At 54.8% G+C, this 22,959-nt stretch overlaps 2 protein-coding genes across 7 annotated transcripts in view; one reads left to right on the plus strand and one right to left on the minus strand.

Moving 5' to 3' along the window:
• SLC9A3R2 (SLC9A3 regulator 2) overlaps positions 1-16,687 on the plus strand; it is a 33,088-nt gene extending 16,401 nt beyond the window's left edge. For both annotated transcript variants that reach the window (XM_042036972.1, XM_042036973.1), the window contains exons 3-7: positions 7,200-7,376; positions 9,485-9,638; positions 11,677-11,720; positions 12,210-12,272; positions 14,118-16,687. In XM_042036972.1, the coding sequence (XP_041892906.1) occupies positions 7,200-7,376; positions 9,485-9,638; positions 11,677-11,720; positions 12,210-12,272; positions 14,118-14,276 (597 nt within the window). In that variant the 3' untranslated portion in view covers positions 14,277-16,687. The remainder of the gene's footprint in view (positions 1-7,199; positions 7,377-9,484; positions 9,639-11,676; positions 11,721-12,209; positions 12,273-14,117) is intronic.
• Positions 16,688-17,483: 796 nt separating this feature from the next.
• On the minus strand, positions 17,484-22,934 carry NTHL1 (nth like DNA glycosylase 1). 5 transcript variants are annotated; one of them, XR_006017564.1, is made up of 6 exons: positions 22,835-22,934; positions 21,931-22,163; positions 20,308-20,478; positions 19,794-19,953; positions 18,569-18,715; positions 17,484-17,945 (listed from the first exon to the last, which is right to left on the minus strand). XR_006017564.1 is itself a non-coding variant. In XM_042036975.1 (6 exons), exons 1-6 carry the CDS (start codon positions 22,905-22,907, stop codon positions 17,822-17,824), a joined length of 867 nt encoding a protein of 288 aa, XP_041892909.1. In that variant the 5' UTR covers positions 22,908-22,934; the 3' UTR covers positions 17,484-17,821. The 5 variants fall into 5 exon arrangements, 3 of the variants coding, with proteins under 3 accessions (XP_041892909.1, XP_041892911.1, XP_041892910.1); XM_042036975.1 differs by having other exon boundaries at positions 18,569-18,674; XM_042036977.1 differs by having other exon boundaries at positions 18,569-18,674; positions 22,816-22,902.
• Between the last annotated feature and the right edge of the window lie 25 nt (positions 22,935-22,959).

A 22,959-nucleotide genomic window follows, 5' to 3' on the forward strand; every position in this document is an offset into this window, starting at 1 on the left:
ACTATCATCAGAAAAATCCCAGAAGTATCCAAATTACCCTATCAGCTGCAGCTTGGCCGTGGCTGGACGTATTCCACTGCTAATTGGAATCACTCACTGCCATCCTCACTCGCTGTCTTTGTGCTGCCTGTTGGCAGAGAAAGCAGAGGGATGCATCCAAAGGGCACTGGGCATGTGCTGGTGCAGCCCCCCAGGATGGCAGGAGGATGCTGGGGGAGCAGCACTGTGAAAACAGCACAAACCTCGGGGTCTGCTGCCCTTAAAATAAGTATCAATTTTTTTATGCTTCTGTTATTCAAACCCAGCTGGAGCAATTTAAATAATTGGAGTAATTTGAATAATGCAAGAGATTTAAATAAGATACAACAGCCCAGAACTTGTGTTGGGGACAGGCAGGTGAGGGGCCTGGTGGTGACACGGGGCTGTGACACTGAGGTGAGGCACAGTTTGTGCTGTCACCATCAGGAGCCTGCAGCACCCCGTTCTCCTGCTGGTGATATTTAAGGTAACTGCTGATTTTAGGGTGATCACAGGCTCTGCCAAAAGCTGTTTGGAGGCAGATCAGCCACGTTTGAGCCCATCCTTTTCTCCTGGGTAGAGATAACCATGGGCACTCTGCAGTCCCTGGGAGCATCTGAAACTTTGTCCTGCTGAGACCTGGATGTGGGAGACGTTGGGAAGAAGGAGCGTTCACTGAGTGGCCCTGGGCTGCCAGGTCTGTGTTGGAGGAATGATGTGAGGTTTTCCTCTTTTGGCCATTGATGTTGAAGCTGAAACACCTCCTCGGGAAGGGGGCGGGTGGTAATGAGAGCTGTGGCTGTATAAAAATGGCAGCAGGTTGTTCGCTGGTCCTGCCCAAGGATTTATTCCTGGCTGGTGGAAAACCTCTGCCTGGGGGGAGGGGGGGGATCTCTGGATGCTGGAGCTGCCACCTTTCTGCCCAGTCCCAGCTCTGGCCCTGCAGGGAAGGGGAACATCTGCTTGTGTTTGGTGGACCTGGCGTCCCACCAGCCCCGTCTCCCCTCCCCCTCTGTTATTTATAGCGTTTCACCAACATCTGGAGTTTGAGCCCGTTCGGCGCTGGCTGACTCCGAGCTGGGGGATGGAGCTGGGGGAGACGTGTGCGGCCGGCAGGGAGGGAGGGAATGAGCCCTGAGCCCTCCCCAGCAATCTGCAGGGGGGGCTGCAGCATCCTGGCATGGAGCTGAGGACCATCCAGGCCTTGGGGAGCCCCAGGAGCATCCTGGCTCTGCTTTTCCCAGCACTGGGGATGGTGGGAGAGCTGCTGTGTCCTCACCCCACAGTGCTGACCCGGGGGTGCTCTGCCTGCCCCCTCGCAGCGCTGCCCACCTCAGTCCCGCTCTCCGGGTGGGTTGAGGCTCCTTTGGCGTTTGCTCCAAGTGTTACCGAGGTCCCCTGGCCCCGGGGGATGCAGGGCTACAATAGCCCCCTTTCTGGTGCTGCTTTAATGGGAAAACTTGAGTCACTCCTGGGGGAAGAGGAATGGAGCCCAGCCCTGCTGGAGCAGGAGGAGGATCCCTGGCACAGCGGTGGATGGAGACAGCGATCCCACTCCAGCCATGGCATGATCCCAAAGCCTCCTGGTTCTCATGGCAGGCAGGGCTGTGGGCACTGCTGGCAGCCATGGTGAGGGCTCCTGCTTCTCCCAGTTTTCCTCATCTTTGCAGCATGGAAGACAGCAAGGTTTCATCCCTCCCCTTCCCAGACTGGTGACAAATACCTGCTTAAAGTTAAGTGCATCCCTAAATCCGTGCACAGGCAGCAGCCTTTGAGCTTCCAACAAAACTCTGGTAATAATAGTGGCAATTAAAGCTTGCCTGAGGCTCGGCTCAGCTCCCAGTATAACCAGTACTGCCAAAGGAGGGTGCCCCTGTCAGGGGGTGTAAATGGGTCCCTTGTTCTGGTGGTGCTGTGGCCCCTGGGCCCCTTTCCTGCATTGGTTTCTCCCCCTCCTTAGCTTCTTCCAGGCTCCCAGTGTTTCCCCTCACTCCTCTGCCTGCCGGGGTTTGGATTTGGGTCGGGATCCTGCATTTCTGCTCCACAACCCCTGAAGGTGGCTGTGCATCCCCTCCCCTGCATCCCTTGGTGCTGCTGCCTGTACTGGAGAATCCAAAGTGCTGGGGATGGGGAAGTCCCAGCTGTTCCCCCAGGACATCTGTGTCTCACGGTGTCCCTCAGCCCTGGTGGGCTCTGCTGCTGAGGTTTGTTTTGGAGGAAGCAAAGGAGCCATTTTTTGACCGAAACCACACGGAGAAGGAGAGGAACCATGGGAGCTGACTTGAAAGAAAGTATGTTAACAATGTAAATTAGGCAGGAATGCTCCTGCCTGGGTTTTCTCCAGCTCTTCAGAGCAGCGATGGAAAGGTTTGACCTGTCGCCGGGTGATCCGGAGCCTGGAGTGTTTCCAGGTGCTGCAATTCCCAGCAGGGCAACTGGAGCCTATTTGGCTGCCTCTGGAAATGGCAAAGGCCCCGGGATGGGCATGGAGGGGTGGGCTGGTGTCGAGAGCAGGGTGAGGTGGTCCCTGGCAGGACTGAGCTGATTAGGGCCAAACCCTGATCGCAGTGATTATGACCAGCACACCCAGAAGATGAGCTTGGTGGAGTTCCAGCAAATCCCATTCTGGGACACAAGCGGGGCTGGAGCTCCTGGTCCCATTGTGGGGCACCCTGCCCTTCCTGCCTGTGCCGAGAGCGTCCTGTCAGCCTGGGAGGAGGTTTGGGGTGACCCCACTGCTGAGGGGCTCGGTGACATCGTGGCCAAGGCACTGCGGGAGCTGCGTTGAGCAGGGACCCACCGGGGTCCCAGGGCGGATGGTACCAACCTGGCCTCGGCCACTAGAGTAGCTCTGTGTGTGTGTGTGTGTGTTCTCCTCTTCCTCCTCTTCTCCTGGAGGACCCAGCAGAGCTGGTGTCCACACTGGCACCGGTGTTTTATTCCTGGAATAAAGCCCTAAACTGTGGCTTTCAAGGCATCTTAGCCTGTTGTGGGCATGAGTTTGTGGGGCAGAGGGACTGGAGACAGTCCTGGGACCTGGCCACCAGTGTGGCATCCTGGGTCTGGAGAGACTGTGAATGTTCCTGCAGCTTTTTGGGCTGGTCTGTGAAAAGCCTTTTTTATCCCAGTTCCTGCTCTGGGTCAGGCTGGGGGATGGTGTGAAGGTGCAGGTTGGTTTTGTGAGTCAGTGTCCTTTGGGAAAGCGGTGGCACCGGGCTGTGGGAGCAGGGGACATCCCTGTCCTGGAATGTGGCTCAGAGCAGGGTCACCAGCGAGGGCAAGAGGGTCTCTGGCACCTGTGGCCTCATGGTGTTGGGCTGAGGAGGGGCTTTTGTAGGGCCAGGTGGGTTTGGTTGGATAACAGAGCTTGGGGGCTGCTCTGCTGCCCCTCAAAACGCAGGAGGGGAGTTTGGTTCCTTTTGGTGCTTCTGGGAGTGGATTCTGCTTTCATGGAGGCTGCCACATGCTAATTAACAGCATGGAAACCCCTCGTTAATCAGAGCTGGCGACATTTGTGCTACCAGCCCCAGGTGTACGAAATGGGAACGGTCCTGGTCACTGCAGGGACCTGCATGGGGAGGCACAAAGCCAGTCCTGGGGCATGCCATGGGCCAAGGGGAACCCCAGGGAGCTGGGGCTTATCTTTGGAAAACCCCAATGAGCCACAGGTTGTCCCCAGGTGACCCCCATGAGCCAAGGGATGTCCCTGAGGGACCCCAGTTCCCATCAGCAGTGCTGGAAACTCTAAGGGAAATAAAAAATCCAATGCTGCAAGAGTTGCCATGAGATTGTGAGAGCTGGCAACACCCAGTCCGTTTTTTAAATTTTACTGAAAGCATTTCATTGTTATTTAATGTCTTGTTTGTGCATTTTTAAATGGACCAGCTTGAACTGCGCTTCCGAAACCTTTTTCCTTGTAAAATGCCGCTGGTTTGCCCCGAGCAGCAGCTGCAGGGATGGGGTGTGAGTTCAGCTCATCATCCAGGCAGCATTTATCTGCCCAGACATTCCTGGGGATGGCACAGACAGGGATGGAGTGTACCCTGCTATTGCTGCTTAATCCAGCTCATAAAATCAGTGGCCACTGGAAGTGTCTGGATTCCTGGGGGGGGAAAAAAAAAAGCTTCATTTTGCAGATTTTTTTTTTTTTTTTTTTTTAGTGTGTGTGGGCAATTTTTGACTTTTTAAGACAAAAAAATCGAGTTCAATTTTGTTGCTTTACAGCATCCATGTGAATGTAACTTAAACCAAATTGGCTTCCAAGTGCTTGGCGTGTGAGAGGCAGCGGAGCCTCCTCCGGAGCGGCACCGGAGCGGTTCTGCAGGCGGGTTCCTGGGAAGCCCAGATAATGTGCTGCTGTTCCAGGGAACGCTTTCTGGCAGGGCTTGGGTTTCACAAAGGCCAAATTCCCCTGGGAGCTTAGGAAATATCTTCCCAGAACACAACCAGGGAAACGCTGGCACGGGTCAAAAAGAAAATAAAGAGCGGAGCTGGCAGGAGAGGCAGAGGCTCCGTGTCTTGGGGGGGTGTGAGCCTTTGCTTAATCCCAGAGAGGGGCTTTGCAGAGCTCAGCTCCAAGACCTGTTTTTTCCAGCAGCCAAGGATTGCGTTAGCTGGGAGATTTAAGAGCCCAGCAAAAGCCCTGGATCATCTCTGCGGGAGGATAAGCAGTTTTCCCTGAGGATCTCTGCCCAGAACAGATGCTGAATTGGGATTTTTTTTTTATATGTATATATTTAAAAATAAATGTCTTGAATTCATTCCAGTTAAGGGCCTTAAATTCAAGAATCTGTGGTGACAGGAGCACAAGCCCACCTAGGGCATGGCACAGGTCAGCACCCTCGCAGCCAAAGGGATGCTGCAGTGAAGCTTTTCCCTGTGTGGTTTATTTAGTGAGTAATTTGATTTCACTGCTGATGCCAGGGGATCCCCTGGAGGAGGAGAGACTGATCCTGCCAGGTGTCCCCAAGGGATCCCCATGCTGGGACAGCACCTCCAGCACAGACTTTTGGCTGATTCTCAGTGATTTCTGTCAGTGTTTTCACACTGCTGCAGGAGCTCTGACCCTGAAAGAATGGAGCAGGAGGAAAATGATTCTAGAATGTGCTTTTTAAGCCCAAATATGCGATCCCAGATGGATTTTGGTGATCCCAGATGGATTTTGGTGATCCCAGATGCACTTTGGTGACCCCAGATGCGCTCCCCTTGTCCTGCTGCACAGAGCCCTGTGTGTCCTTTAAGGTCATGCGAGTCCGACCCTCTTGGGCCAGTTGAATCATTTCCTGTTTTCTTCAGTTTTTGAAGAACTCCGAGGCAGGCTGGAAATGTTTGCAGATAGGGTGAACTGGCTGCTCCGGGGCCATGGGAAAGGTGCAGCAGGGTTAAATGTGCAGAGGGGGGTGCAGGGCTGCTCTGGGTGTGTGCAGCAGGTAGAGGAGGGGCTGGGGAGCCCCAGCCTGGTTTGGGTTGTTGCACTGAGGATTTTTCCTGCTTCAAGAGCCAATCTGGGATTGAGATGTCAACACCACAAGCTGGTTTTTAATAAAAAACTCAGTTGCTAAGGGAATCTCTGTAAAATTCAAGAGCAGTTTGTAGCAGTTCTGAGTGTGCCCTGATGCCTGTGATAGGCACTGCGGGTGATGTGTGAGCAGTTTTTGAGGAATTTGGTGGTCAAGGTGCCCCTCCTGAGCCAGAAGAAAGCTGTCTGGACACAATCCTGAGTGATGGACTCTGCTTGAACAGGGAGATTGGTCTTAGATCACCTTCAGTGGTTCCTTCCAACCTGAACCATTCTGTGTGTAAGGACTGGTCATTTTGCATCCCTGTCTTTTCCTGGATGCTGGGATTGAGATGGTCAGGCTGGTGCCAAACCCTGATCCGCCTCTGTCCTCCCTGGGCATTGCAGCCACAGCCAAAATTGCCCAGAGAAGCTGTGGCTGCTCCATCCCTGGAAGTGTCCAAGGCCGGGTTGGGTGGGGCTTGGAGCAACCTGGGATAGTGGAAGGTGTCCCTGCCCCTGGCAGGGGCTGGAACTGGATGATCTTTAAGATCCCTTCCACCCCAGACAATTCTGGAGTTCTATGAAAATTCCATCCCCCAGCACAGGGATCCCTGTGGGTGACCACTCGCTGTGTCCCCACTTTGTTCTCCTCTGTAAAATCCCTCCTTGAGGGGATGAAGGAGTTGGGAGGTTTGGTGTTTCATGGTGCCTTTTGGCCAAGAGAGGAAGGAGGAGGAAATTGCTGCCTGGATTTTTAATTTGGAGGGAAAGGCTGTAAGAGATTTCCCTGTGAATGTGATCAGAGACAAATCCTCTCTGCAGGCAGGCGGGGAGCAGAGCGGTGCTCCTGCTGAGGGAAGGCTAAAACTCATCCGGGGGGATGTTTTCCTTAGACCGTGGGTGAAAATGAACACCCTGAATCTCTGAGGTGCCTCGTGCCAGGGATGTGGTGCTGTGCCATGAGCTGGAGCTGCCTGGCACGAGGGCTGCTGGTGGGAGCAGCATCCAAGGGAGTGTAATGGGTCCTGCAGACCTGGAGAAAACCGGGATTTGTTGCTCCCTGGCTGCCCTGAGGAGCCATAAAGCATTTTCCATGGCATGAGGGGAAGCACTAAACTCCTCACGTGCCCCTGTGCTGTTCATCCTGCCAAGCTCAGCCTTCCCAAGCTGCAGGGAGCTCTTGGATGTTCAGGTTCATCATCCTGGGCCCCCCTTGCTGGGAGGGGATGGCACCAGGGGGTGATGCCGGTGTCACCCAGACCAAGGGTGTGGCGCTGCCTTAAATACTTGCCTGAGGTTAATCCCGGGTCTGGGTGAACTTGGGCAAAGCACAGCTCAGCCTTGGTTCCTCCCTGCCCGGGCCTGGGGCTCAGCTGCTGCCAGGGGCGGGTGGGTCCCGGCCCATGGGTGGATTAATCTGGGCCACTCCTGGTGAAGGAAATGCATTTTTTGTTTTGTTTTCATTTTTCTGGAGTGGTTTTGGACAATTGGGTTTCGAAAATAGACTCAATGAGAGGAAATCCATTTGTTAACCTGTCCCCATGGCGGGGACGGGAGGATGGGGGGCAGATACAGCGCTTCCTCGGGGCTTTATTTATGGTCACATCTGCCTGAGAGCCACCCCAAAGCCATCAATTAACCCCCATGTCTTGTCTCCCCCACCCTCTCCTCCATGAATCAGGATTTAAATGGACAGAAGGAGCTGTGCCCACGTCTCTGCCACCTGAAGAAAGGCCCCAATGGCTACGGTTTCAACCTACACAGCGAGAAATCCCGGCCGGGGCAGTTCATCCGCTCTGTGGATCCCGACTCACCGGCTTCCCGGGCGGGGCTGCGGCCCCAGGACCGGCTGGTGGAGGTAACGGGGGTACAGCAGCAGGGGTGGGACCCTAGGGAAGCTGAAACAACCCCCATCCCGTGACCTTTCCCATCCCATCCCCCCAGTATTCCTGTAATTCAGCCCCTAAGGCTGATGGGGCTGCTCTGGCAGTGGCTTTGTGCTCCTTTCTCTCCTACCAAGTGGGCATTTGTGAGCTCTGGGTAGAATTATAGAGTAGAAACTTGGAATTGTTTAGGCTGGAAAAGCCCTCCAAGACTGTTGAGTCCAGCCATTCCCCCAGCACTGCCAAGGCCACCACTGACCCATGTCCCCAAGGTGCTGTGCTGGCTCTGGCTGGCACTGAGGAGGGTCAGACTGTGGGCATAAGGCCAGGTCAGTGCCACCCAGGTGAGCTAATGCCCTGCCAGGGAATGCTTGGAAAAATAGGGAAAAAGGCTTTGCAGAGATTTTAAGACCCAAAATTATGAAAGATGGGGGAGAAGTGCTCTTGGAAGCATCTTGCTGGTTACCAGATGCTGAACAACACTTTTTGTCCAAGATGGGGCCAAAAAGTTTGGGTGGGTCTGGGAATTGCCCTCTCTTTGGCTTGTGTGTTGTGTTTTTCCTGGAGAAGGAGGTTCCCCCATCCAGAGCTGCCTGTCTGGGCAGAGGGACAGGCAGGGACTGACCCAGCAGCCAGAACAGCAGCCATCACCCCTTTCGCTGGGGGAGCACATGGATATCCCCTACTCAGGCTGCTCCCCAGGAGGATGAACCCCAAAACCACCCCACAGGGACCAGGCTGTGGCACTCGCTCCCGGCTCAGAGCAGGAATGAGATTTGCAGCCCTGCAAGAGTGTCAGTTGGGAAAATCCTGAGACCAGAGCACTCTCCTGCTTTCCAGCCCCATGTTTAATTACTCCCCAGCCAGTGGGAGCTGCTGCCTCTTCCCAGCAGCTGAAAGTTTAATGCTGGGAGCAGAGTGGGGCCTGGGCCGGCGCGGGGCCGGGTGGCAGTGGCTGTGCTGGTGTCACATCCAGGGGTCCTGTTATTTATTTATGGGCTTGGCCCGGGGCCTGGCACACACAAAGCAGCTCGGGGTGAGCTGGCGAGCTTGGAAACCTGATCCCCTCCCTGCTTGCTCTTTGGGGCTTGGATAAATATTTGATGTCCCCCAGCCCTGTGCCAGGGCGGGGGGAGAGCAGCCCTGGGCTGCCTGGCCCGGCTCAACCAGGGGTGAGCCCTGGGCATGGACTGAGGTTGTAGGACAGGGATGGAGTGGGGCTGTGAGCCGGCAGCTGTGGGTGGCAGCACCTGGAATGAGGTGCAGAGCCTGGGAAGGGGTTCCTTTTCATCCCAGCCCTTGCAGCAGTGCCCTGAGGAGCAGGGGGAACCTGGTTCCCTGCAAAGACTTTGGATCCAGGCTCTGCAGGGTTCTCCTGCCTCGTCGCTTTGGGTGAGGACGAGCACTGGTCATGCCGAGGCTGTCGGGCTGGGCCGTGCAGAGCCCTTCCCGATGGGACAAAGGGTGATTCATTTGCACCAAACAATGTCCTCAGTCACCATTGTCCCCTCACCGCAGGGAACAATTGGGAGTGCAGGATCACATTCCCTGTAGGTCCTGGCTCACACGCAGGGAAGGGAGAGATGAATCCGTGGGCCAGGCACAGGGACTCACCCAGCAGGGGCACAAAAACCCACGGTTTTCCATCCCAGAGGGTTGAAGGATGGCACGGTGGTGCCGCAGGACACAGTGGTGCACCCAGCCCACTGTCTGTGCCCACAGGCAGCCTGAGATTCCTGGGGCACATCCAAGGGGAAGGCTGGGTTCGACAGCACCAAAGAGGGCAGGCAGAGGGTTTTGGTGGGAGCCTGAGGTCTGTGATTCCCCATGGATGTGTTTGGGATGCCTGCAGAGGTGTGTGGTGACACAGAGGATGCTCTGACAGAGGCACTGGGAGGATTTAGGAGGCCATGGTTGGCTGGAGAGGGGAAAGGAAAAAGCCTGTAGCCTTCCTATCATCCCAGCAGGAATGAAAAAAGGAAAATCGCACCCCTTAGGGAAAGAGGGGGCTGCTCTGGGGTTCTGGGAGCCAGGACCAGCATCTCTGGGCACAGGTTTGGGTTCTGATGCCATCGCTCTGCAGGTGAACGGGATAAACGTGGAGGGCCTGCGGCACTCAGAGGTGGTGTCCCACATCAAATCCAGGGAGAGCGAAGCCAGGCTCCTGGTGGTGGACCCCGAAACAGATGAGTACTTCAAGAAGCTGGGGGTGACCCCCACGGAGGAGCACACCAAAGGTGAGACCTTCCTTTCTCAGGGTGACCCTGCGCCGTTCCCATGACTCACTGTGCCATGGGTGGGATCTCAGGAGTGAGGGAGAGTCATGTTTCCCTCCTGTCTCATCCCTCAGTAGTTTCCTGAGAACCACCCATCTATTTATAAATAGTGAGAATACACCCTCATCCAGCCAAAAAACAGTTTGTTGCTTTTACATGGTGAATAATTAACCCTGGAACTCGCTGCCATGAAGGGACTGAGGTGCGGTCAGATTTGGAGGGGAGCCTTCAAAGCCGGGTTGAACAGGGCTTGGAGCGGCCTGTTCTAGTGGAAGGTGTCCCTGCCCATGGTGGGACTGGATGAACTTTAAGTCCCTCCCAACCCAAATCACTCCACGATTCTCTGATTGCTCCTTGCTCCAGTGAAGGAACCTGTGGGCACCTGGAGAGCCCCGGAGCAAGGCCGGTGTGTGCAGAGGGAAGGGCTGCACGCTGGCTGGTCACAGCATGGCTGATGCAGGAAATGTTTTCCTGCTGCTGAAACCTGGCAGGGAAAGCTGCTCATCCACTCCCAACCTGCCCCACTGCCGGGTGGGGACGCAGCTCCCGGCTTGGCCTGTCCCGGCTCAATGGGCAGCTCTGTTTCCCAGCACAGCTGTTCCTTATCTGATCCCCAGCGTGCTCCAGAGATGCTCAATGGGCAGATTTGTCCCGAGAAATGGGTCAGACAATGCTGGGGAGTGCACAGGGTGTCAGATGCTCTGAGGAGGAGCCGGGGCTGTCTGCTGGCACTGCCATAAAGGAGCCCTTATTGCCGGGAGGGAACAGAGCCATGGGGAGGGTGGGTGGGTGCTCCAGGCCCTGCATTCACCCTGCAGGAATTGGGTCTGCCTGGCACCTGCGTTGGTGCCAAAGGGCTCTGGGAGATTCTGCTGTTTGCAGGGTAAGAGGAAATAATAATTGTCCTCTTTAACTGAACTGCTTCGACCTCAAACTGACAATTTCCAAGCCTGGCAGCTCATCCTGAGCAGCCCAACCTTTAAGCCAATGAGTGGATTTTAAGACCCTTTTAGATAAAGGAAATACAAAAGTATTTCTAGATGTGGCAATTTTGTTTTTGAAGTCCAGTTCCACTTTTCTATTCCGTGTCATCTGAAGCTTTTTTTTGATACCAGAAACATAAACATCACTTCTGTGCGAGCTGACTCTTCTGATGCCCATTGCTCAGAGCTTGTCCTACTCTAAACACGAGTCTAACATTCACTCCAATAAAATATTTAGGGATCCCTAAGCCACACGGAGATTTTTGCACCAGCACACTCTCAAAATCATGATTTAGATTTATTTTTCTGCTTTGCCCCAGAAATCCCTGCAGTCTGCAGTGATGCAGCTCCCAATCAGTCCCTAGGGAAGCGTCCATGCTTGACATAATTCAGTTATTAATCCTGTCCCAATTAACGCATCTGTTAGTCCGAGACAGTGAGACATGGTAATGCCTGGGGCATTGTGGTGATTGGCAGTTTAAATGCATAAAATTTGCCATTGTGTGGGCTATTGTTAGAGTAAATCATTGGAAGTGAGCACAAAAAAATTCCAGGGTGCCTGGAGACCAGGTTGTGTGCCAGACACTGTTGTGACAACACCATGATACGGATTTTGATGAAGAATTTTGAGTTGACTTTTAAGATTTTTGATTACAGAACTTCTAAAAACAAACTAATGGTCAGAAAAAATGGGAGCGTGCAGCAGTTGATGCCTGTAGAAGGAGGTTACTTGGTGCCCTTCATGGCAGGTGTTTTCCCCTGATTGCAAGGGTGAAATGAATGGAGTGAATTCAGGGGATTTGGCGAGGATGTGATTCCAGAAGGGCAGAAGGAGAGGGGAAAGGCTTTTGTGTGGGCTGGGAAACACCACAGGACAAAATCAAGGGACAGGATGAGCTGCTGGGGTGGGCAGGGGAGGAGGAGGGTGTGGGATGGCAGATGATGCTTTCCTGGGACCTGAGGCAGCTGTCCCAGCTGAGGGTGCTCACTGTGTGTTTTCTCTGTGTGGTGTCCAGGTGTGGTACCCCAGCCCATTACAAATGGATCTGCACAGACTCAGGTGAGTCCTTGCCTGCTGCAGGTGATAGCCAGGGGCTGCAGCCTCAGGGGATGTGTTGGAGTGATCAGGAGGGGTCAGGGTCTTTCCCTGGCTCCCACCTCTGCCAGGTGAGCCTGGATGCCCCAAGGCTCATTCAGCTCAACTTTACTGCTGCTGCCTGGTTTTAATTACTCCCCACTACAGCTTTAATTTAGAGGTTGAACAAGGGCAGTTTCAGCCCCATTTAATCCCAGTGACAGAGGGAGGAGGTGGCAACGTCCCAGGTCTGGCAGGAAGGGGACCATGCTCTGCCTGGGGTGGGGATGTGGCAGAGCAGCAGCTCTGCTGGGAATCCTAGGGAGCTCCTGGGTGTGTGTGGGGTCCCCTCAGCAGGACCATTCCCTCCAGGCTCCATCCCATCTCTGGAGCAGCCCAGCATTGCTATACCTGGCTACTTATTGTGTTAACTCTATCTGGCACAGACCAGACTGACATTTTCCTTCCCTCCAGCTGAATGGAGGATCCACATCTTCATCTCACAGTGACCTGCAGAGTCCTGGGAAGGAATCAGAGGTAAAAACCCCAAACTCTCCCGGTCCCTTTTACACCCTGGTGTGGGTACAGTCCTGCCTCGCAGTGCTGTGTATTGGTGTGTTTTCAGTTTATCTCCCAGGCTTGGGTTCACTTGTATCCACCCAGCAACCAAAATCCAGGGTTTTTTCTCATCCTTTGCACTGTGGGTGTTCACTGGCACCTTCTTGGGCAATGATTCCTGCTTGGATAGTTTGGAAGGAGGTGGGAGGTGAAAGGATGTCTGCAGGAGTTCGGGATCTGAAATGTAATTACACTGATGAGCTACAGCAAGGCTGGGAATCCATGAGGAGCAGAACTGTGAGGCTCAAGTGCTGCTACCAGGACCAGGGCAGGCTAAAATTTTAAAAAAGCCATTTTTTTTTTCTAGTTTGGAGCACAGTGAATTTATCACAGTGTTTAAAGGAGGGGAGGAGTTGGTTTTGGTGACTGGTTGGGCTGAAGGGGTTTCTTTGGTGCAGCTCAACACTGGAAATGGACAAAACTCATTGGGCAAGGTGAAGTGGCAACCAAAAGTCAACACAAGGCATAGATTGGTATTCTCAGGTGTTACTGATTTTTTTTCCTCTTAAAATAAGAAGTGGGAATTTGTATTAAGTAGTAGGGGATTTTTAAAGTGCTCAAAAATTTATCTTCAGCACAAGGTTCTGCTAAAAATAGAGCAAAGTCTCCATGCAGGTGCTCTGTGGAGTCTGCCATGCTATCCCCTGCCCCAGGACATTTGGGAGCAGGAATGTGACAGCACCAAGTTCTCACATGGTGCCTCTGTGAGCACCCACAGTCCTGAAGCCTCTCGGGCACCAGCTGTGTCCGAGCTGTGGCCAAGCGCCTGCAATCTGCCGCCTGCATTTGCCCGTGAGCAGTGAATAATGCATGTCCTGATCCCATGGCTGCTGCCCTGGGAAAACCAGGCAGTGTCCTGGTGGGGAGCACAGTGGGTTTTCCCCCTGAGTCACCTTTGGGCTGCTTCAGGGGTCACTGCTCAAGAAGTCAGAGTCCCTGGGGTGGAGAAGTTGGAACCATGGGCTGTGCCCCAGTGCTGGAGCACAGTGGTGCTTCCCATGGAGTCACCTTGGGGCTGTTCAGGGGTTGCTGTCCTGGCAAGAAGCCAAAGTCCCCGGGGGTGTGAGGGGTTTCCTGGGCTCAGTTTGGCTTCGTTCAGCCCAGCAAGGCTGCTGCTGTTATCTCATGGCACTGGTGGAGGGCCCTGCCCGTGGTTATCAGCAGGGTTTGTGCACTCTGTTTCGGTGCTGGGCATGCCTGGTGGGGCAGCAGTGCCAGCAGGAAAGCTCTGAAAGGTTTCTCTAAAACCAAAGACCTCCATTCTGTGTGTTTACCCACACCTGACATGAGTGCAGCTGGGCAGCACCTTCTGTGTTCCTGCTTTTCCACTTGCAGCTGTGCAGTCACACATTCTTCAGGCAGGGGAAACACCCCCACAAAATGCAGTGTTGTAATGAGCTCCATGGCCACACGGGTGCTGCTGCCAGTGAAACCATGGGCATGGCACAGGGAAGGGGCTTTGACCTTCTGCTGCTACAAAACCCATCCCTGCACATCTGCTTATTGTGCAGCCTGGAGGAAATTCTTCATGGAATGGGTTGTTAAGCATTGGAAGTGCCCAGGGAGGTGGTGGAGTTCCCAAAGGAATGCCTGGATGTAGCACTCAGTGCTCTGGGCTGGGGACAAGGTGGGCATCAGACACAGCTTGGACTTGATGATCCTGGGGAGTTTTCCAACCTCAGTGATTCCATGGAAGGCTGTGGGACGCTGCAGTGGTGTGGGAATGCTGCAGGGGGTGACAGCTCTTGTCCTTTCTCCACACAGGATGGAGACACAGACAAGAAGGACCCTTTTGAGGAGAGTGGGCTGAGCCTGAGCCCGACGGCTGCTGAGGCCAAGGAGAAGGTGAGGGCCAAGCGTGTGAAGAAGCGAGCGCCGCAGATGGACTGGAACAAGAAACGGGAGATTTTCAGCAATTTCTGAGCCGTGCTGGTGGCCGCCGTCCGCTCTCCTCCCGCCCCAGCTTGGACGTTTCTGAGGTGCCTACGCCCTGTCCTTCGGTGTCCACGTGAGATGCTTTGTGCTCTGCTCTTCACTGGTTGCTTTTACAAGGCGTATTTTAAAGTCCTTTTTATTTTTATTTTTTATTATTATTGTTATTATTATTATTATTATTATTGTTACTCACCAGCGATTCTCATAAGACAAATGTGACCAAAGCTCCTTTTCTTGCTTGCTCTTGAGCCTGGCTCCAGCTGCCCACCGTCCCCTGTTCCTGTGAGAAAGGACTGGAAGAATTTTAACTCTTGTTTCTTAACTGCATCGTTTAGGCTTCTGTTACTTCTTTATTACTTTTTATGTGGGGTGTTTGGGCTTTGTGGGTGTCCCAGACTGAGCCCCGTGGGATGCTCTGTGCCCCTGTGGAAACGGCTCATGGTGGGTGCCCACAGGGTGGGGGTGCCACGGACCCCCTCCCCAGCTCCCCATGCCCAGCATTAGCTACTCCCACCATGGGAAAATGGACTGTGGCTGGAAATCGCTTTGCTATTGAAGCAAAAACGTTTGTTTTGTTGGTTTTGGTTTTTTTTTAATGAAGTCCCATGTGTTTCCAGTTAGTTTAGGAACCTCCCCCCCACCAGCAGCTCCTGCCCGACAGTAAAGGCCCATTTTTCACCCCCCGACAGCTCTGCAGAGTGGAGAGGGTGGGGTTTAAAAGCAAACCCCAAACCCAAAGGCCACAGCCCTCCCCATCTGCAGCCGTGGATGTGGCAGGGGAAGGAGGGAGCAGGGCCGGTCCTGCCCCACGGAGCACAAAGATGAGAACCACGAGATGCCACAACAACTCTTTGGACAGACCTTGAAGTGGGGATGACCCAACCTCTGCTTCCAGGAGGGAACACAGGGATGCAGCTCTGACTGCAGGCTCGGCGCTGGGGAGTGGGGCTGGTCCAGGTCCCACCTGGGCTGGGATTTGGTGTCCCCAGCCCGGGAGTGCCTTGCCATTGGAAGGACATCCTCCGAAGCCGTGGGGTGTCCGTGGGGCTGGAGATGGAGCAGGCACTGGTGTGATGGAGTGGGCAGTACCTCTGGCTTCCTGTGGTCTCCTTCAAACCCCCACTCTCAGCATTCGAAGTGAATGAATCTTTAAAGTGTTACAGATTAAGTCCATTTAAGCTCTTTATTGTTGCCTTTGGCTGTGTGAGTGAAGGTGACTCAGCGGAGCTGCAGTGCTCACAGGTAGCAGAGCTGCAGTTACCAGGGCAGGGGCTGGGGCTGTCCCACTCCCTCCCACGCTCCAGCAGCAATCCCAGCCCTGCTGTGGGAAGGGACTGGGACTACAAAGCCACTTTTCCCAGCTGAAAGCAAATGGCAGCGAACACCTGGCCGTGGATGAAGTGTGAACACAGAGCTGTGGCTGTGCCCTGCCTCACTCCAGTCCTTCTGTGATTAAAAACCCTTGGGTGGTCAGTGTGCTACAGATGTGGGAGTGGCTCTGCACGGATTTCCTAAGGCATTTCCAAATTATGGAGCGAAAAGGTGCCTTATACCATTCTCTGCTCTCCTCAGCAGCGGGCTGGGGCTCAGCAAGGGGTTGGTTGGCTTCCCTGGGGAGCAGCTGGTGCCTGTGACCCTTTGCTGCTGGCAGGAGAGTGTGGAGAGCCTCAGGGGTGAAGGAGATGAGTTCTCTTTGTGAAAGTTATCTTTTAGGATTGTTGATGGGCTGAACAGGTTGAAAATAATGACTTTGGAGAGGAACTAGTGCAGGTGTTCGGCTGTGGGTGATGAAACAGGCAGTGGGATGATGGGGGATGTGGAGAGGTTGCCTCCGCTTGGGGCTCTGCCATTAACAAGACACCTCTTCCCCATCCCACTTCAAATGACCTGCTCTCCTTTTGGCCCCCAAAATACTATCTTCTCTCTCTGGGTAATGTTTGGAAGGAGCTCCTCTTTTCCATGGTGTGCACGTTGCTTCCTGTGCCCACGTTGCCAAACCCCGGCAGCGCCCGGGCTGCGCGGGGCAGAGCGTTCCCAGGACACTCTGATGCACGTCAGAGAGCACAGACCTGGTGTAAACACCCCACTTCTCATCCAAGACTGCTGTAGTTGAGGGGGGGAAAGAAAAAAACTTTTGTGTAGTTTTGAATGTAGATCAAAAGAAATCAGGTGTGCAAATCCGTACTGATAAAATTGAAAATCTTAATCTCTTAGTCCATGGAAACTGCTCCCGGTTGAAGCATTACTGCATTCCTGACATCTTGTAGCTCAGTAGTAATTATTCCATTCCTGTACATTTAACTTGGAAAAGAAAAATCAATAAAGTCTAAGGCTGTCAGCAGCATTGCAAACCCACCATGTACACTGTATTGTCAGTAATAAACTTGGTTTGCCATGTACCCAGCACTTATCTGCTCCTTCCTCAGCTGCTCAGGGAGCCCAGAGCGGAATTGCAGCCCTTTAGCACATTGTAAACTTTGCTTCCTCCCTCTCCTCTTTAAAGAGGAGCTGGAATTATGCCTTTGAAGCTCCACAATGAAGTCAGCACTGCCCTTTCTTTGAAGAACAAAACACAGGGGTGATGGTGTCCCTCTGTCAGCTCCTGGGGACACAGCCTGGCTCCCGTGGCTGCTGTAACCCTTGTGGCACAGAGTGGTACTGGCTCGTCTCCTGGCCCTGCTCTGCATCACCCCCTGCTCTTCTGCTGCCAGGACCCAGAGGTCACTTGTCCAGGCAGTGATTCCCTCTGCTCCTGGCTTGGGAAGGCTTCAGCTGTACCTCAGAATCTCAGGATCACCAAGGTTGGAAAAGCTCTCCAGGATCATGGAGTTCAACTTGTGCCCCATTCCCACCTTGTCCCCAGCCCAGAGCACTGAGTGCCACGTCCAGGCCTTCCCTAGACACCTTCAGGGATGGGGACTCCAAACCTCCCTGGGCAGCCCCTTCCAGTGTTTAACCACCTCTTCCATGAAGAAATTCTTCCTGCTGTCCACCCTGGATGTCCCCTGGCACAGCTCTTGTCCTGTTGGCAGCACACCTCGTGGTGGCAGAGCCCCCGTCAGGGCTGAGCAGGTGTGTGCTGCCCACTCTGAGCTAGCAGGGCAGGGCTGGTTGCCATGGTCTCAGCCTTGCTGAGGTCACCCACATTCTCCTCCCCTCACCCAGTGTCACACAAATGCCAGCAAACCTCGTGGGTGCAAAAAAACCCTCACCACCTTTATTAAATGAGTATTTACAAGCAGCAGCAAGTCCCTGAGGACAAAGCTTTTCTCTCCAGTGACTCAGCGTGGCACAGCTGGGACGTGCTCAGCCATTCACCCAGGCTGGAGCCTTCAGCTCTGTCCCAGCAGGACTGCTGCCTCTCAAAGCCCCTTTTTCCTCTGGAGAGCTGAGCCATTGCCAGTGGCTGTTCCCTCGAGCTGCTGCAGCAGGCTCCTGTCCCCTGCAGTCACACTGCCAGCCCTGTGCCAGGCCTAGCTTTACCAGGGCTCAGCCCAAGCAACTTTGTGGCTCTCCAAAGGCTGGATGATCCCTCAGTGTCTCTTGGCAGCTGGGCAAATGTCTTGGTTGAGGCACTGGCTGCAGCGAGGGTTCACAGGCAAGCAGGTCTGCTGCCCAAAGCCCACCAGGAGCCAGTTTATCTCCTTCCAGAGGTCCCTGCAGTAAGAGGAGAAACTTCAGTGTTGCCATGCAGCTGCTTGGAAGGGGTGAGGAACAGCCTGTGGTGTTAATGGGATCCCTTTCCCCTTCTGCCTGTTCCTCCTGGCTTCCCCTGGAGGTGAAGCCTCCCCAGCCTCCTAACCCTTCCTGACCCCTGCTAGGAACAGCTCTCCCAACCTTTCCTGATCCTGCTGAGCTGGGTGGGGAGCAATGCTTGCGCTCAGGCACGTGCCAGATGTGGAGATGTCCCTGTGTACGTGTCAGCTGGTGTTTGATACTGAAAATTAATCACCAATGAAGGCCAGGATCCAGCCGTGGGCTGATGCTGCTGCTGGGCTCAGCAAGGCCCTGTGTGGAAAAGCACCTGGCTTGGGTCATGGTAAACTTGGTAAGGCAAAAATCAGGGATCAAGAGCTCTACTAGTGGTGATTGATCCATCTGGCAGCAACAGAACTGGCACGCAGGTGAGATGCTGCTGCTGTAGCTCTGGCAGTGGGGAAACGCCTGCAGCTACTGCAACCCTGTAAAGAGGAGGGAGCCAAAACACAGTCCCTGAAACTGCTCCGAGCAGGACTTAGTGCAGACATGGCTCCTGCAGACAGCAGGGGCTCAGAGCTCACCTGGGCAGCCAGTCCTCCAGTGCCACCCGAGTCTCCTCAGGGTGCTTGGTCTCCTTCTTCACCCACTTGAGCCTGTTTGAGATCCTGTGCACATGGGTGTCCACAGCTGGGGAGGGAGAGCCCAGAGTTTAGGTGGGGCAGGCACACCTGAACGGAGAGAGCACAGCCAAAAGCTGCCTGTGACAGCCACCAGGCCCAGGGCAGGGCTTCCCCTGCGGGCAGCAGGAGCAGCCAGGTGGAACGGGAGCGAAGGGCAGGGAAGGCTCACTCCAAGAACAAACGTTTTCTTCCCAGGCCTGGAGCCAAAAGCATTTGGGGTGGGTGTCTCCCCCCAGGCTCACACAGTCTGAGGCAGCCTCTCCCAAGGTTCCCCTGCTCCGTGGAGCAGGCATGGGGCAGCCTGGCCCCAGTTCCTGCTCTACATTCTCATCCTCCCTGAAGTTACGCAAATTGTGATCTCTGCCCCTTCCTTTGCCCACATGGAAAACACATTTCATAATACCCACCAGCAGAGAGGGCTTGGGAGGCTTAAAGCGTGTTTATAATGTGCTTTGAGCTCAAAAGCTCTGAATGCAAAGTGTATTATTGTTAGATCAGCAGTGATAAACCTGTCTCTACGGCTAATTAGGCAAAACTCAGGAAATTGCTGTAAACAGGAAGACTAAGCCTTGCCTCCCAAATCAAAACCGAGCACACAATTATTTGGAAAACACTTGGCTGGTTTGGCTGCCGCTGGACTTCCCCACAGCAGGAGAACAACAGATCCCAAGGGTTTGATGTAGTGCAAGGGCCACGGCCTGTCCAGCTGATGGGCAGTGGAGGGGCTGCAGAATCCAGCTCCCACCCACTCACTCACCCTGGCTTTCCCAGCGCTCTTCCATCAAGCAGCAAATCCTTCTCGAACACTAATCCATCCCCAGGGGCCCCAGGCTGCAACCTGCACGTGATGGCCCAGCCCCATCTGGCACCAGCTCCCCAGGCAGTGACTTCTCTTGGGAATTTCTGCTATCAAATTTGGGGAGAAACAGCAGCTGCTTAAATCCTACAACTCACTGAGTGAGTGGCTGAGGGTCACATCGTTCCCCTACCCAAATACTCTGCAGATAACTGACCTAAAGGGATGTTACCAGGCACCTGGGGCTGGGGCTGCAATGCTCCCCCTCTGCCTGGGGAATGTATCAGGCAGGATCTAGGAGAGGGATGGGAAAAACCCAGTCCAACTCACCTATGCCAGCCACGCTGTCCCAGGCAATGTGCATGGCCAAATGGGCCATTTTGGGCCCAACTCCTGGCAGCTGCACCAGCTCCTCCACGGTGCTCGGGATGTCACCCCCATACTTCTGCTTCAGGATGGCTGTGGTCTGCTTTATGTACTTCACCTTGTTCTGGAAAACCAAGGGCAAAGGCACACAATCCAAGCTGCCCTCCAACACAGGGAAAACAGACCAACAGCCCAGAACACCAACCACTGCTCAGTGTGTGTGACAGGTGAGGCCACACATGGGAGCTGTGGAGGGGAGACAGAGCCTTGACTTCTCCTTGAAGTCAAAATGCTGAGAGCTGGGAGCTCCAACCTCCCTGCACACTCCAGGCCCTGCAGCCAAGAATCTCATCTTACTGGCAATACCAAATACCAAAATTGGTGTAAAATTCAGCTTTTAGCCTGATGCCAGGGGAAAGCTCCCCACGGGAAGGGCACAGGGGGTTCCTCTGCGTCCACGTGGCGATCCTGCACTCACCCTCCAGAATCCCACGGGATAAATGATCTGTCCCAGGGTCTCATCATCCATCTGCAGCACGGTGTCCACGGTGAGACCGTGCTGGCGCAGGCGCAGCATGGCAGCACTTGTCACCTGGTCCTTGGTCTGGCTGGACAGCATCAGGGCCAGCAGCACCTGGTAGCGCATGACCTGGGGACAAAGGGGACGCTGAGACACCCAGGGAGGATCTGGCACCTCCAGCACCACCCTCAGTGCAGGGTGTGCTCCCACCCTTCAGCCGGATCCACTTCCAAGAGAATGGAAGGCTGCAACAGGAATAATCCATAACCTTTTAATTCCACCACACAATAAAGGGAGAAAAGAAACACCTTCAAGCTCAGCTGTCAGTATCTGTGAGAGGGCAGGGAGCAGCTCTGTCTGCTGGGATCTCACTCCAAAGACGCCAGTCCTGACCCACAAATGGCTGGACAAAACTTTTCCTGAGGATGGAATTCTCAGGAGACCCCACAGGATGCACAAGTACAAATGCCCAATGATTTTTCATGCAACTTCTGCCCTAAGCAGCTTTTGAAAATCCCAACCCTTTCTCACTAGGCTTCAGTAGGAACTGGGTGTCTGGCTCCAGTGAGCTCCTCACAGAACTAAATCTGAATCTCTGATGACAGAGACTGGGAGAAGAAGGACAAATCCCAGAAATTCCTTTGCTGTTGCCATGCAGGGTTTAGCCAGGCCATCACCTCCTATTTCCCAATTCTTTCTCCTCAGATGTGATTTTGTCCTACCAGAGTGAGGAGGATGATGCAACTAACCCAAAATGACCCGGGATAACATGGGACACAATCCTGCCTCCAGCTCTCCTACAAAGTTTACAAAACCACAGGTGCACCAGGAAAAATCCCTGAGTGCGTGGAAACAGGATAATCTCAGGGTACAAGGAAATGGTGTGAGGAGCTGAGAGTTACAACATCCATTTTTTCTTGGAAGCAACAACCTCACTTCCCTAGGGAAGAGAAGCTATTTCCATGTGGTGCACCATGGACCCCTGGCCCCACAGCTGCCAACCCACGTGGCTGAGAGCTCGTGACGTTCCCTGAGGCCGGGGTTAGAGCTCATCCTTCTCCCCAGGGATCCAAGCCCAGGGCTTGATGCCAGCAGCAAGGACAGCGTTCCATGTGCTCAGGCTGTCCAGCTGTGTCCTCCAGACCCCTCCCTCAGAGCCCAGCAGGTCCTGCTGCTCCTCCGAGCCTGCCTCTGGATGACCTCCACATTCCCACTGCAGAGGCTCCCACTGCTTCTCTGAGCCTGCCCGCAGGTGATCCCCACATTCCTCTGCATTCCACAGTCATCTTGCTGGGTACCTTCCTCGGACTTCTACAGAGATTTTTAAGGAAAAAAGGAATGTGGCTTCATGCCCTGTCAGCCTGCTCCATAAGGCAGCACTGCCCCTCACATTCATTACATCCTCTGGGACCAATCCTGGCCCAGAGTCCTGATCCAGTTTCTGTCCTGGAAACATCCCAAGTGGGACAGATCCAGGGGCAGCATGAGGATGAGGGAGGCTGTGTTTTTCTGTGCCTGCCGGAGCTGGCAGCAGGATGCTGTTCCCTGTGGGAATGCTGTTCCCTGTGGGAATGCTGTTACCTGCGGAGGTGCACCGCTGTCGTAGCACTTCTGCACTCCCATCTCATCCACGGGAGCATCCCTGCTCCTTCTCATCTCCCGGATGCGCTCCAGCTGCTCCCGCCAGTCCCGTGGCTCCCAGCGCGGTCTCTGGGGCTCGGCCCTATCGCCCTGCCCAGGTTCATAGGCAATGGCAACGCTCTTCCTCCTTCTGCTGCGCCTCGGGATGCCGGCCGTGCCCTGGATCTGGCTCCCTGCGCGGGATGGCAGAGAGATTCCAGGCTTGAGGAAAGATGCCTTCAGCCCTCACAGAGCTCATTGACAGCCCCAAGTGTCACCAATCACCCAGGGAACCGTGACCAGGGCGAGTTCCCTCCCCATACTCCCAACCCAAACACTGCACATCCCCCAGTCCCAAGCAGAGCCAGCACGGGGCGAGGGAGGGCAGGGCCGAAGGACTGGGAGACAAGTGACAACAGTGGGGTCACATGTCACACGATGGGGACACGTGTCCCAAACACAGGTGAGGCTGCTGAAGGTGCATCCCCAAGCCCCAGCCCAGACATCCCTCGCTGCCGCATCCCGGGCTCCGAGGGGGATGTGACAAGGACACCCAGCCCCTGTCCCCAGCCAGGCCGGGCCCTCACTGCTCCTGGTGCAGCCCCAGCCCCTCCTCGTGCCCAGCACAGCCCCGATCCCCGCTTCCCATACTTCCCGGAATCCTCAATTTTCCCTCTACCGCACGCCTCGTGTCCTCGATCCCCTCTTCCCGTACCCCCAAGAAGCCCCGCTCCTCTTGTCCGTACCCCCGCTCCTCCTGTCCGTACCGCCGATCCCCTGTCCCGTACCCCGATCCCCTGTCCCGTACCCTCCATCCCCTGTCCGTGCCCTATCCCCTGTCCGTACCCCGCTTCCCTGTCCGTACCCCCGTTCCCCGCGGCCGAGCGGAGCCGCCGCAGCGCCGCGGAGGCGGCGGGCCCCGGCCGCGCCGCGCTCATGGCGGCCCCGCGAACTACCGGGCCCGGGGCGCACCGGGGCCGCCGGAACGGG

The sequence above is a fragment of the Corvus kubaryi genome, unplaced genomic scaffold, assembly GCF_017639235.1.
Source record: "Corvus kubaryi isolate FWS band 111438036 unplaced genomic scaffold, C.kubaryi_AGA036_p1.0 37387, whole genome shotgun sequence".
NCBI classification, from domain to species: Eukaryota; Metazoa; Chordata; class Aves; order Passeriformes; family Corvidae; genus Corvus; species Corvus kubaryi.